Source organism: Rhineura floridana, chromosome 6 (assembly GCF_030035675.1).
Source record: "Rhineura floridana isolate rRhiFlo1 chromosome 6, rRhiFlo1.hap2, whole genome shotgun sequence".
Classification (NCBI taxonomy): Eukaryota; Metazoa; Chordata; class Lepidosauria; order Squamata; family Rhineuridae; genus Rhineura; species Rhineura floridana.
This window is the reverse complement of record NC_084485.1, coordinates 70,438,664-70,454,198: the sequence shown is the minus strand read 5'-3', so window position 1 is coordinate 70,454,198 and position 15,535 is coordinate 70,438,664. Positions and strand designations below refer to the sequence as shown.

At 39.3% G+C, this 15,535-nt stretch overlaps 1 protein-coding gene across 6 annotated transcripts in view; it reads right to left on the bottom strand.

Moving 5' to 3' along the window:
* The window catches only part of LOC133387467 (serine/arginine repetitive matrix protein 5-like), a 71,217-nt gene that overhangs the window by 39,017 nt on the left and 16,665 nt on the right, over positions 1–15,535 (bottom strand). For all 6 annotated transcript variants that reach the window (XM_061632271.1, XM_061632270.1, XM_061632272.1 and 3 more), the window contains 4 exons: positions 8,074–8,153; positions 3,293–3,426; positions 1,507–1,559; positions 989–1,102 (listed from right to left, as the gene is read on the bottom strand). In XM_061632271.1, coding sequence (XP_061488255.1) covers positions 989–1,102; positions 1,507–1,559; positions 3,293–3,426; positions 8,074–8,153 — 381 coding nt within the window. The remainder of the gene's footprint in view (positions 1–988; positions 1,103–1,506; positions 1,560–3,292; positions 3,427–8,073; positions 8,154–15,535) is intronic.

Genomic DNA, 15,535 nt, shown 5'->3' with positions numbered 1-15,535 from the left:
TTATGACCATGTCACCTGAGTAAAATATACAGTACAGCAGCTCACACATCTTTTAACTCACACGATCAAAAAACATGGAGGTTCCTGTCCTTCAAAACAACTTTCCTCACTTGTTTAGGAATCAGTACTGTACTTGCTGGCTTTAACCCTTAAAGGTGAGCCTGAGCTGAAATGCAACCAGGGAAGGTTTCTCATTCACTCTTACATCAGCCTCACTTTCTACTTTATCTTTACTGTTTGTTCCACCTTGTTCTTCATCCTCACCTTTCCCTAGTGACTCCTTCCATTTCCATCCCTGGGTATTTTTGGGCCATTATTTCCTGGCAGTGTTCTTTTACTTTTTATTCTGACATTCTCTCCCAACCCCATGTTTCCTGCCCTTTTTCCTTCCTGGAGGATTTTTTCTAGGGGTCTATCACTCAACTCTTCTCAGTTTTGGTTAGTTCTCAAGCCATTTTGTTATTGTCTGTGGAGTTAGCTTTTTCTTCCCTCAGCATTACCGTGCCTGCTTCTTCCCTTCCTGTTCAGTTCCTTAGCTGCAGCAGTTTGCCTTTTTCAAGCTTTTTTTCTCTCTTTTTTCTTCCACTGCCCTATATCTATTTCTGGTTTCCTCTTTCAGCTCCCAGTTACTGTTTTTATTCATTTTGGTTCCATCTTCCACTTCTGCCCTGATCCTCTTGTCCATTTTATTTTAAAAAATCATTCTAAGTGCCTTTCAGATCAGTTTTGATTATAACACAGAAGCCCTATAACACATGTGCATCCTTTCCCCCTCAACCCCATGGTATAATGAGGTTTTACTGTATGCACAAAACTTTATTCTCACAGCAACTAGATAACACGATATTACTCTTCTAAATGTTTCAAGCTCTTATTGATTTGAGAAACCATAGAAGTTAGTACATCCCTTCATAGACTGAGAACTCACTACTTTACTTGAGGGCCACCTGACCTGTTGCAAGGTGACCTACACTTTTTCTATAATTACCTCAGGTGTATCTGTTTTCTTCACCAAATTTGTAGAATCCTCCTGGCTTTTTTTACTCTCCGATGCTGCTGTTGGTTTTTCCACCTTTTTGGAATCATTTTCCTTTTTACTTGGCTGCAGTAGAGGAATATAAAGATGATTATAGAGTTGCCTGCTCTTGTTTGTTTTGACAGGATTTCTGTTTAATAACACAAAACTAGTAGGTCCTGAAGTGATGAGAAATTCTTCTCTTGCTAATTTTTTTCATGCTAGACAGCTGTCAAAGTACAAGAGTCCTGTTGAAAAATAAAGTTAGCTAATCTTGAAGTGGACCTTGCAGTGAGATATCAAAAAGAGACAGATTTTACTTGTGTATCTCACAGGCGACTTATCATATTTACTACTTCTTCAACCAAAGAAACCAAGCACATATGCATAAGAAATCTTCTCCCCAAACATTACACCATCCCTTAATCTCTGCCACATGTATAAGAGATACCCTCCTTGTAGGAACTATCCAGCATAGGTTTATCCCTTACCATAGTATCGATTAAGCAGGAGGAATGTGATGAGTTTTGGAAACAACCTCTTTCTGCAAATAGAGAAACATATTTGGAATGAAATGAAATGAAGACGCCTCTGCTGCATCCCATGAGCTGAGAGTCTGGATGTATGGGACAACTTTGTTTTGCCACTCATTTCAAGGCAAATGATTACAGACAGATAGCAGCTATTCCAAAGACCAGGTAGAGGTGAGGAGAGACTCTCTCTCAGTTGCTAGGGCACATGCTTTACATTCAGAAGGTCCCACTTTCAAACCCCAGCATCTCCAGGAAGGGCTGGAAAAGACTTCTGTCTGAAGCTTTGGAGAGCCGCTGACAGTCAGGGTACACAATACTGAGCTAAATGGACCTATGGTATGATTTGGTATAAGGCAGTTTTCTACGTTCCTTCCTCCAAATCCAAAACCGTCTCTTAACAATTATATTCCTAGAAACTTCTAAACTCCTGTTGTTTGTTTTGGCTACAAGCCTGGAACCTGAGGTATTTATTTATTTATTGTATTTGTATACTGAACAAGCTTTTAATTTGAGCCACTGTACACTAGATCTCTGCTCTAAAACATTTGAAAAAATGATAAAGACATCTCCTTCATGAAGAGGGACTCCTAGGAAGCTTGAGCCCCAGAATCTCTCATTTTTTATTTGGCTGCCACTGGCTCCAACTGCAGATCCTGGATCTCAGAAGTTCAGTGAGCCAAACAAGTCAGCCTAGCTGGGTCATTCTATAGCTAGGAAATCTTGTTCCTGTAAAAAGTATGTTTTCTACTTTGGGAACGGTGAACATTTCCCATAAAGAGGTACTACCAAAACACAGAAACCGAAACCAAGACAGATGCTGTGGGAATTTTACCACATTTATTTATTTATTTATAAAATGTTTATACCATCATTAAATTAAAAAGCTGAGTCAGAGTCCAGGAAAACCTGAGTAAACATAAAAATCATTTTTGTCTCTGCCTCACAAATTACCCAATATGAGGGCATTCCAGAGGGTGGATGCTTTCATGGAGAAGGCATTGTCACCAAGTCACAATCCCCTGGTTGGGGAACATTCAGCAGGGTTTCTTCAGAAGCTCTTAAAAATCAGCTTGGTCTGTACCAGGGAGGTGGTTTACTAGATATCCTGGTCCCAAGTTGTTTAGGGCTTTAAATGTCAACAACACAACCTCGAACTTGGTATCTAATAAGCAGCCAATGCAGATCTTTCAATGCTAGTATAATATGTGTAAAGCTGGATGACCCACTAAGCACCCTAGCGACTGCATTTCCTACTAGCTGCAGCTTCTGAACCAGGCACAAGGGTAGCCCCACATACAGCACATTACAGCTCCACCATGCAATGAGGGAAATTGTTCTTTTATAGATCACAGTGACTCCCCTCATCCGTCTAGTCTGGCTCGGTGCTGCACTGAGTACACAAGTGGGCAAAGCTAGACAGATTGATTCTGCCCAGCATACCCACACAGGTCTTGGCAATGCATGCCAGGTCAGCTCCAGCATCCACAAACAAATTGTGGATGAGTGGGACTTTATGGTGAATAAACCTGGCACTCACCAACAGCACTATCAGGCCAGAGGGTATTGTAGCCAGTTCACCAGGTTTCTGTAGAATAGGTAAGGGATTAGAGAATGAAATGGCCTGTATTACTATCCTACATTTATTTTTTTAGAGCCATTTTGAGATTTGCCTTTTTTTTTGTTCTCTTGTATTTGGTGCTGCCCCTTTTCCCTCTTATACCATTCTCCTACCCACAAACCCAACCTTTTGGGAAGCTGCGTTTAGATCTTCTATAATGGCCTCGGTAGGGATGCGTCCCATTGAAATATCCTCTGGAGCGTTTCCAACCACGGCCTTGGTCAGGAATGTTGCAGTTGTTAAAGTTGTTGCCATGTATCCTGAAGAAACACAAACATGGTATTCAGCATCAGTTGCTTTCATTCTCATGAGTAAAGGTCAAACATGGGTCTCAAACCAGAGATGATCATGCCAACTTAATAGTAGATTCAGCTCAGCATAGCTCAAGGATGAGGAATCTGTGCCCCTCCAGATATTCAACTCCAACGCCCATCAGCCCTAGCCAGCATGACCAATGATCAGGGATGATGGGAGTGGTAGTTCAGAACATCCGGAGGGGCACAGGTTCCCCATCCCTAATGTAGCCCATCTGTCCAACAGCTCCTCTCCAACAAATTAACTAACCTTCCCAATATGGCACTAGCCATTACTACCCTCTCCCATTTTTCATATTGTTTGTGCCCAATCCCTCACTGTCGCCCCCAACTTTCTACAGAGAAATGCCCTATATTCAAACTTCAGGCTCCCACTCTTACATCCACAACCATGCTTAATTTTAAGCCTGAATTTCTCAGCAAGGAAACTTAAAAGTTAAATGAACTCTGCTCTTCTCAGAGGCCTGCCCAAGAAAGATTATGCATTTCTTCTTACTTTCTCTATAATGGCACCCAGAAACTCAAAGCATATCATTAAGAAAATGACTCCAAGTCTAAAATAAAAGGTAAAACAACCATCTTGAGCCCTATATGAGATCTTGTGTGTTGGACACTAGCAGCAAGGCAAAAGAGAGGTAATTCTATGCAATGTTTAGGTTCCACCTCATTTTTTCCTCAGTACACGTTTAGAGAAACAACAAAGAATCCATGGGTCAGCTTAGATGGAGACCATTTTTTCAGAGAACTGAAAGTGTTTTAAAAGATGAATTGCAACCCGCATCTTACTTTTGCTTCCAGTAAACAAGGTTTGTCATGTTTTGTTCTGCAAAGTCCTGCTTGACCAGACAACAACAGTACAAAAGAAATGTGCGTATACCCAATCACTTTCAACTTTTAAAATTTATCAGTTTCTAGCATATATTGTGCTTGTCTTGGAAGGAATCTTTTGTATTAATATAGTGAATTCTTGCTTTGAAATGAACTCTACTGATCAATTCTCATGTGGTAGTAAGAAACAACATGTTTCACGACTTCCCAGGAGGATCCCTACGCCTGTGCAGCCTCTGAGACGAGCTCCGTCTTGGATGAAACTTATCCAGTTTAAATTCAGTCAGAAGGCTCTTTTCTGACTGGGAATAATTTCTTCCGGTTAAAGAAGAAACGTGAGATTTCCCACATAGCTTTGTTTTGATTGTTGGAGTCTGGAATTCGTCAGAATTGTCTGTCTTCCAGCAGCTCAGACAGAGCGAGGATTTTTATGCTAGCTCAGCTGGATAAGTGACCCGTTTTTTTTTATACGGATTAACAGGCAAACATCCTCCTGTCTACATTCATCATTTTCTTATCTATACAGCTAAAGAGATTTGTCAAAGTAACAGCAATTGAGATAACCTAGGTGAGGTAAGACTTTCCTTTTTTTATTCATGGAACTAAGGGGGAAGAAAATATAAATAGCTTATCTTTTTTTTTTATTGCAAAAAGCTGACATGGAAAATAGCATTTTAAAGATTACTACGGACGAGAGATTTCTGATTGGAAGAGATAAGAAATCTTTTTGATGTATGGCTGGGACTATTTTTTCTGATCTACTTTTTTTTTGACGAATCTGCTCATTCTGTCTGCTACTAGCTATTTCGACGCTGTGAAATAAAGCCGTTCTTACACTTCCGGGCAGATAAGAGATAAGGGCTGTCTAGCGTGTGACGTTAGTTTGTTGGAAAGATTAACTCCTTTGTAACTGGTTAAAGAAATAAGCTGCTCTTTGTTTGGGACATTGAAAATTGAAGGAGTTTTGTTCCTTTGGCTTTAAGAATGACAATTAAGAAGATCATGGATGTACAAGAAGGGACTTTATCTCTAGACATGTTTCAGAAAATAATGAATGGGATTAACTCAATAAAACAAGAACTGAGAAATAATAGACAAGCGTGGAGAATTGAATTTCACGAAATGAGACAGGAGCTGAAAGAAACTCAGGATTCTATGAGAAAGGAGAATAAAGATAGATCTGGAAAACAAAAAAAGGATGAAAGAGAAATTAAAGGCAAGGTTCAAACTATGGAGATTGGCTTAATTATGGACATGAAAAAAGATTTGGATTTCCTGGCTGTGATGGATCCTGGAGACAAATATTACAGTTTGGAATTCAGCGCTGTCCCTGAAGGAATTGAAGAGATTGGAGATAAAGATATTATCGGTTCAAAAAAATTCTTGGACTGGAAGGATTTGATGGAACTTGAAATGGAGAAAGTTAACAGAATTAATCCCTGTTTTGTGTCAATGGAAAAACCTTCAAGAGATGTACTAGTGTATCATGTGGAAAAGAGGAACAGAGATGCGGCTTTGCAACAATACTTCAGTGATACGTTTGGATTTGATGGCAAGAAAATATCTGTGATGGAGGAAATTCCTATCAGACTTTTATTATATGACTATGACAGCAAGATTTTTGGGTGCGTAAAGATGGAAGATGGACCCAATATGGATAATGACAGAAGAGCGATTTAAAATTACTGGACTTAGTAGATTTGATGAGTTGGATTAATTGACATGTTTATTTAGAAAAAAAAATTGATTGACATATATCTCAAGGATTGGAAACTTCTCTTTGACTTTTTGTGGAAGATTAAAATGATATGATGTTAATGAGATTTGAAACCAATTAAGATAACCGTTGGAGGAAGGTGATTTTATAATCTATTAAGAGATAGGTTTGTTATATATTATAGATTTATAGCTGAACTATGACAAATCGGAAGTCAATATTCTTTTATATATATATATATATATATATTTCTTTTTGTATTGTACTAGTTATTGATTTGTGTTGTTTTCTTTTTGTATTGTTTTGGTTTTGAAAATTGGAATAAAAATTAATTGAAAAAAAAAAAGAAACAACATGTTTCACAAAGGAGTTTGTTGCTTATTTTCACATTTGATATCTGTATTATCATTATGATTATCATCATCATCACAACCCCCCCCCAAACACCTTGCCCCTACCTTCAGGTTCCAGAGACATGAAGGTTTGTATTGTGTTTTGCAAATGTTTCACTTAGATGGGGAGTGGGGGGAAAAGTAATAATCAACGTATGTGAAAAGTAAAATACTTAAAACAAGAAGGTAGATCAGTGTCTACTGGGGGATCAGCAAGGATTTGTGACTCCAAACAGTTAAACCTTTACCAACAGGGATTTCTGCAGGGAGGGAGGAATCCAACATTAGAACTCCCTCTCTGACACTGGAGCTCTGTCAGTTAGCTGAAAGGCAAGGAGATTTTCCTATTGAGAAAGGAGTGAGATACAACTCCTGTTCTTTACCCTCATTAACATCATTCTTTGGATCCATTTCAATCTAGTTTTGGACAAGTCAGGACAAACTGCAATATTCTCTCTGACAGATGATCCCATCAGCCATTGTATTCTTCTTGTCCATGAGACTGGGGTGGGAAGTCAGGCTACCATGCTCTGGTGGTTTCATTCTTATTTGCAGGTTGGTTCTAGAAAATAGTGCTGGGGGGCTGTTACTCTCACGTCATCTTTATTCTATCGAGTTTTAACCCATATTTTGTTCCCTTTCACATATACAAGACACCACTGAATAAAGTCATCCAGAGATTTGGAATTAGGTTTAGTCTGTATGCTAGTAACACCATCTCTATTTTCATTGTAGTCAGATAAGGCAGTGAAAATGTTTAGCCTGGAAGTGGATTGGATGGGACTAAAAGACAATGCAAACAAGGCAGTGGTGCTGTAAGACAGTGGTCTGTCTGATTAATGAAGTGGGATTCAACCTGTCCTGGAAAACAGGACAGTCCCCCTTAAGATGCAGGTTCATAGTTTAGGATGCTATTAGTTCTGGCCCTTCCTTTGTGCCCACAGGGTCTCTGTGCACAAAAAAATCTTTCCTATCTTAGATGCACCATGACCCCTCATGGACAGAAATACATTAGCCAGTCATCCATGTTCTGATAACATCCAGGTTGGGCTATTGAAATGCACTGGGGCTGTCCTTGAAGAAAACTCAGAAACTTCAGTTAGTACACAATACAATTAGACAGCTGAGTGGCACAGGTCATTCAGAACATCTCACTAATTCAAACACAACATTCCTGCCTCTGCATGCATTTCTGGGCACAGTTCAAAGTGCTGGTTTTAACCTATACAGCCCCAATATGGCTTATGACCAGGTTATCTCAAGAGTCACCTGATCCCATATGAGCCCATTCATTAAGACCATCTGGAGAGGCACTTCTGAAGTAAGGTGGGTGGTCTAGTGGCATGCCTGCTCTGGAACAGTCTCCCTAAGCCTGTGTACTTGGTGTCTTCTCTTATAAGCTTTAGATACTAGGCTGTTTAACAACAGGGTGTTTGAATATATTTATTTGCTGGATAGAATCACCTATTGCACATTGTGCTGCTTTTTAGAAAGTTAATGTTTAATGACTTTTTATTAGTTTTTACTTTATTTCCTAAATTTATTTTTGTTTTTAATTTATAAAATACCTTGAAAAAGAGGGAGCAAATACAAATATGTGTGTGTGTATTCATATTATATATAAATAAATGTAAATAAAATGGAGAAGTCACTTACCATGGAGGTGGCCTATCTGGAAAATTATTGCACTCTGGCTGATCCCATCTGTCTGTCCAGAAGCTTTGATTTTGCATATTCTGGGCAAGGGAAAAACATTTAATAAAGAGTTACTACCGCAAAATCCACAATTAGACTGACTGGTCAACACATCTTATACAAATCAGCTGCAGAAAGCACTAGTACTGATGACTGCCCTATACACTGCAAGATGTGGACTGCTGGCCACCCAGCAAAGTGATCATTTCATCTCTCTTGCCGAGTTCAGTTGCTTAGTCATTTTGAAATGTGTTTTATTCAAGTGCTCTTTTATATATGCTGTCAAGAGGCTAAACTGTAGGAATTTTATTTTAGATCTAACAATATATTACAATCAGAGACAATAATAGATGGCCTATAAGGCCATTGAGTCCAACCCCCTCCTCAATGCAGGAATCCAAATCAAACCATACCCAACAGGTGGCTGTCTAGCTGCCCCTTGAATGTCTCCAGTGTTGGAGAGCCCACCACCTCCCTAGGGAATTGGTTCCATTGTTGTACTGCTCTAACAGTTAGAAAGTTTTTCCTGATGTTCAGTCAAAATCTGGCTTCCTGTAACTTGAGCCGATATTCCATGTCCTGCACTCTGGGATGATGGAGAAGAGATCCTGGCCCTCCTCTGTGTGACAACCTTTCAAGTACTTGAAAAGTGCTATCATATCTCCCCTCATTCTTCTCTTCTCAAGGCTAAACACGCCCAGTTCTTTTAGACTCTCCTCATAAGGCTTTGTTTCTAGTCCCCTGATCATCCTCGTTGCCTTCCTCTGAATTCGTTCCAGTTTGTCTGCATCCTTCTTAAAGTGCGGTGTCCAGAACTGGATGCAGTACTCAAGATGAGGCCTAACCAGTGCCTAACACAGGTGAACCAATACTTCACGCAATTTGGAAACTATACGTCAGCTAATGAAGCCTAAAACAGCATTTGCCTTTTTTTTTTGCAGCCACATCACACTGTTGGCTCATATTCAGCTTGTGATCAACGACAATTCCAAGATCCTTCTCACATGTAGTATTGCTGAGCCAAGTATCCCCCATCTTATGACTGTGCACTTGGTTTCTTTTTCCTAAGTGCAGACCTTTGCACTTATCCCTGTTGAATTTCATTCTATCGTTTTCAGCCCAATGCTTCAGCCTATCCAGATCCCTTTGAATGTTGTTTCTGTCTTGCAAGATATTAGCTATCCCTCCCAATTTTGTATCATCTGCAAATTTGATAAATATTCCCTGCACCTCCTCATCCAAGTCATTAATAAAAATGTTGAAGAGCACTGGTGAATTCCCCAGGCCCTGTAATTGATAAGTCCTATGACCTTGTTGACAGGGAAACTTGGCTTGTAGTGTTCTGCCTGCCATTTTACGTTTGAATAGCACAGCTCACTTTAACGATAGAGAGTTTAAGAAAATACACTTGACAGAAACAGGGAAATAGAGGGGGGGGAAGTCTTACAGACATAAGAACCGCAACTACTAACAGTGGGTGGCTCCCCTCCAAATCTTGGATATCAGGAACAATCCAGCAATCCCAGGGGTTCTCCTTCATGCCCTTTTATACTTTACTCCAGTGCCAAACTAGCAGAAGTTTCTTATTCCAATTGGCCAATGGTATCAACTCTGCTTCTTTCTGTTCCCCTCCAAACATTCTCCCTTCCCATCTCAGATGTTTTTCTGTCCCATTTCTACCCACTGGATATTGGAAGCTGTAGTCCAGCAATGTCTGGAGGACCACAGGCTTCCCATCTCTGTCATAGCGAATGGTGCTCAAAGAAGGACATTGCACTGACTCTAGGGATTCTGCTGGCTAAGGCTGATAGGAGCTGGGAGTCCAACAACATCACAAGTTCCCCAGCCTAGTTTTTACTGGAAGCTACTCACTAAACAAAATGTAAATGGGTTGCAGGTACAACAGAAGAACAGTCAATTCTGCAAGTAGCGGCTAACTGTGGATCCTTAAGACACAGGGCCACCTGTCAATCATATGACACCAGGTGAAATGAACAAAGCTGTGACTGCAAAGGAAGAATTGGGAGTGCACTCTTGTGTTCCTGATTCTCCCATTCTGCCTTTGCAGCCTAGCTTGAATTCAAGCTGCAGCTACCAGTGATTGGGAGTGCACTCTAAGTATGCTTCGGTTCTTCCTTTCTAGCTTTCGTTCATTGCTTTATGAATTTGGCACCTTTTACTGTCACCATGATAGAAAGTGCCATTCAAACAACAGCTGGAAAGGAAGAATTGGAGCTTCACTTAGATTCTATCTTTCTTACATTCTTGCATCCATGTGTATCAGTGAATCTAAAAGGGGTAAAGGAATGTGTGTTTTATCTTTTAGTAACAGAATGGAATCTTTGTTTTTTTAAAAAAACCAGAGTTATGAAAAACTGGAAAGTTCACTCATTCCCTTTCATCAGGGTCCCTTGTTTTTTATTAGGTCATGGATTAAAATTAATATTTTGTGATTCAGTAGTAACTCTGATGTACTGAACGATAGTCTCCAAGGTGTGAAGCCATAACCGTGACATCTGAAACTAACTCTACAACAATCCCACTTCTTTGAAAATGGAACAGCATGTAGCACATGAGTGGAGGATGGAATGTGCTAGGATTAAGCTGTCTGGGCAGTGTGGTAAAGAAGATTGTTCCAAAAACATAAGGAAATTACTCCCATAATTATAAACCTACCAGAACTGGCAAGATTAGTTAATTGCTGTGGCTCTTTGGGGAGCTCATGAGCTGACAAAATTAGTCAAGACTGACCACAACATTCAACACTGGCAAATAGACAATGGCATGCCAGGAAAGGGAAGTCAAAGAGTGCCATCTACAGCTGAGGAAGTTGAACATTTCTTGCCATCAAAGACAAGAAATATATGTTGCTTAGGGTGTGATGTGCTGAAGACACAAGATCTTTGGCTGAATTTAGGATATTTTGTTAAATATGCTGTCATTAAACAAGATTAGGACATTTTTTTCTGAAATTATGTTGTAGGATTGATTAAGCAGTGGCTTGCATAAGGTGCAGTCATATTGAAGAAACATGAAATGAGAAGACAACACTGGACTTCCGGGAAGGGTGACTTAGCCTGTGCCTGCTTTTGAGACGGGCTCCTGCCTCAAAAGAAGCTTATTCAGATATATCAGTCAGATTTTTTTTTTTTTGACTGATTAAACTTCTCCCGGGTAGGGAGAAACGAAGAGATTAACCTCAAAGCCTATTTTTGTTGGGACGACCAGATCTCATTAATTTATGGGACGAGGTCCAGCCGACGAAGGTGGGACGGATTTTCAACAACAAGCTCTATCTGATAAAGCGAACGTTCATCTTATCTTCTAAGAGAGAACGCACTAACAGGCAAGCACCCTTCTTTCTATATTTTTCTTTTACTTGACTTAAATTGTTGCTGTTTAAAAGAGATTTGCCAGATTGATCGGTTTTTGACATCTCACTGGGGAGCCATAACTTCTCTCTGCTACTCACTAATTAATAGCTTATCTCTGTTTTTGTTGCAAAAAGCTGTCCTGGATTTGCATTCTAAAGATATACACAGAAGAGGGATTTCTATTCCAGATTTTTATTTTGAAGAATATTATATTGTCTGAGACTACTCTCTTTTTGGTCTATTTTATTTTGACGAATCTGTTTCCTGACGACCGCCATTAATTGTTTCGATCCTGGGAACTGCATTTTGTTTACTTAAGCATGGAGAGATAAGGCTGTCTGCTCTGTTTATACTGTGATGTCACCAAGTTTGGAGTATTAACCCAATTGTTGCTGAAATAAGAAGTGGTTTTCCTATATTTTTCTTTTAAAATGGCAATTAAGAAAGTGGCTGAGAATCTGGAAATAACTATGTTTCAGAAAATAATGGATGAGATTGAGATAACGAAACAAAACCTGCGACAGGGTTGTAAGGAGCTGAAAATTGAATTGAGTAAAATGAAGCAGGAGATTAAAGATATAGGGGTCCCTGTGAGAGAGGTGACCCTGGAAGGGGTCCCTGTGAGAGAGGAGACCCCGGAGATTGGAACAAACGTGGAACAGGAAAAAGATTTGGAGTCTATGGACTTTAGAAACAAAATCTATTGTTTGGAGACACAGGAGATTAAAGACATAGGGGTCCTTGTGAGAGAGGAGACCCTGGAGACTGGAACAGGGGTCCCTGTGAGAGAGGAGACCCTGGAGACTGGAACAGGGGTCCCTGTGAGAGAGGAGATCCCGGAGATTGGAACAAACGTGGAACAGGAACAAGATTTGGAGTCTATGGACTTTAGAAATAAAATCTATTGTTTGGAACTCAATGTTATCTCTGAAGAAATTAATGAAGATTCTAGAGATAAAGTTATCAATGGCATGGATAATCTTCTGGACTGGAATGATGTGATGGAGCCCAATATAGAGAAAATCTATGGAATTAACTGCAGCCATGTGACAATGGAAAAACTTTCAAGAGATGACCCAGTGTATTTTGAAAAAAAGAACAGAGATATGATTTTACAGCAGTATTTCAGCAACCTATTCAGAATGGATGGCAAGAAAATATTTGGGATAGAGGTAATTCCCATCAGACTCTTACTATATGACTATGGCTTTGACAGCAAGATTATTATGGAATACTGATAATGGAAGATTGGATACTGAAATTACTGGACTTAACAAGACTACTGAAGATGGAAGATGGAAAATGGAACTAATAGGGATAATAGAACAATGGCTACTGAAATTACTGAACCTAACAGATTCTGATGTGATGGATTAATTGAAATGTTTATTTTGACTATGGTTATGACAATAAGATTATCATAATTAGTAATGAGATGGATTAATCGATATGCTTATCTGGAAAAAAAAAATTTGATAGATATATTTCTTAAAGAATTGAAACCTCTCTTTGACTTTTTGTGGAAAGAATAAAGTAATGTTTATGAGATTTGATGATTAAGTAAGATAACTACTGGAGGAAAGTGATTTTATAATATGACTTAAGAGACAGGATTGTTATATATTATAGACTTATAACTGATTTGATCTTTGACAAATGGGAAGTCAATATTTTACTCTTTATTTTTTATTTTTGTTTTTTCTTTTTCTTTTTTTTTTTTTGTTTAACTATTTTTGATTTTGTTTTTTGTCTTTGAATGTTTTATGATTTCGTCTTGTATGTTTTATGAAAATCTGAATAAAAATTATTGAAAAAAAAAAAATGAGAAGACAACACTGGACAAAAACTGTGCAAGAAGATATGCATAAAGACAGATTTATGAGTTGCCACAGGAAAGCACCAATGCAGTCCTACAATGGTAGCATTCTCACCTCTGCTAGTAATTAATACTAACTGCATTGGAGCATTACAAAGAAATGAGTATCTTAGCCCAGGCTTCCCCAACCTGCTGTTCTGGACTGAAAACACATGGGGATACAAATACTTTAATTAATAAATATTGAGAAATTGAGAAACTGTAGTGCAAAGAACATGTTTTTCCCTTTGATTCCATTAACATACAACTGTTTTGAGGCCTTGGCCTTAAAAACAGCTACACTGAAAAACAAAGGAACAAAAGAGAAACAATTGGCTACTAAACAAGGGAAACAAATGTGTCGTGGTTGTTGAAAAATTCATTCATGTACAAAGGGCCAACAATATATATAGTTCATGGTCACTGCAGTTCAGAACTGAGACAAAAGTCAGTTGAGGAAGGACAGCCAAATAAGCTGCCAAATGCTGTTTTAAAAAATTTGCTTATTCATCAGAAAGCAGATTGTTTGAAAAAAAAGTTCTCTCTGCAACCTACTCCCAAAAACTTAAGATATCAACAGACACCATCTACCCTGTGGTAAGTAAGAAGTGAGAGAGGGAGGCAGGTAAAGACAACATCAAGGCCTGCTCTAGTTGGGCTGTCCCCCCATCCTACATGAATCAACTTTTTATTTTATATCATATATTTGTTTTAGTAGTTTAAAATGGCAAAGCACCTTGAGCCCCTTTGCAGATAAGCAGTATATGCAATAAATAAATAAATACCAGTCACAGACCTGGCATAGTGGGTATTTTATCTCCTGTTTCCTACTGGAGTACCAACCCAATACATACATCAGTAGTATGACAATCTATATATTTCAGTAACATTTCCAGGGGACTCTACAATGAGTGAGTTCATCCCTTAGCCAACACAGCTTTGGGTCTTGTACCAGTTACCTTCATACATGATGGGAAAATGCCAGTCATCTCTAGGGCTGATACCAAGCCTTGTTCAGAAATCCATACATGCTGACATGCTATCTTGGCTTTAGAGGATCAACAAACCTCAGCTATGCACTGACATAGTTATTATAGTAGCATGGGAGTATGGGAGTAAAGTAGCTCTTCATTGACTTTAGTCTCTGCTAAGCAGCAGTTTCATCCATACAGGTCCCATAACAAAGCTTAAGTTTATTGTATTATTGATTTGATGCTTCAAAGGAGGATAAAGAGCTTCCTCCTCCCTGGGATCATCAAGTAGAAACGAGATAGAACTGTTATCACCAGCATAATAACACTTCAGTTAAAACCTCCAGATAACCTCTCCCAACAATTTGAACCACTGTGGAATCCTGCACACCTAAAAGTCATAGGGTGGAACAGACCACCACCTTCTAGGATGGGCCCTCCAGAAAACACTGGAGCCACTTTAGCACCTTCTAATCCCATTTTGTCACCCTTGCCAGTGGTATCAAATGTCACTGAGAGATCCATGAGAATCAACCAGTCATCTTACCAGGATGTCCTCCTAGAGAGTTTCAAAGAGCTTGGAAGTAATTCGTTACAAGTAATGAATAACTTGTAATTCATTACTTTTTGAGTGGGTAATTCCTTTACATTTTGATTGTAATAGAACTAAGACTAATTTTAGTACTTTTGTGGAGTAATTGTAATGTTTCCAGCATTACATTTGGGCGTTATTTGGGGGGGGGAAGCAGGGGAAGTCTTCTGCTCCTCTGATTTGTAGATGAAAATCATATGCCTCAAACTGGGCTTCTGTGCAGCATTAATCTTCCTTCATGCTCTGTGGGTGGGTAGGAGGCAAGGAGGGAGGTGGAGAGTGAGATGGGGCGGAGTGGAGAAAACAATTGTTTTAAAAAATGGATGGTGGTGGTGAAAAATGGAGTGGAGGGAAAAAGGAGCTGGAGGGCAAGAACATGGATAAAGAGAAGGAGGCAGCAGCAGAATGGAGATAAAGAACTGTGAAGGTGAAAGATGACAGTGTGTGTGTGTGCGCGCGTGTGCGTGCTGTTTGCACTTGGCACACAAAGTGGCCTCCACCGCCCTCTCTGGCTACTGTGCTGCATTTGCAGTATTTTAACTTTTTGCATCTCAAGAGAAAATGTTTGCTTGGGTGAGTGTCCCTTAGTTGGTGGCAGGGCAGGGTCCGGAAGGTGGTTAAGTGAGAGAGA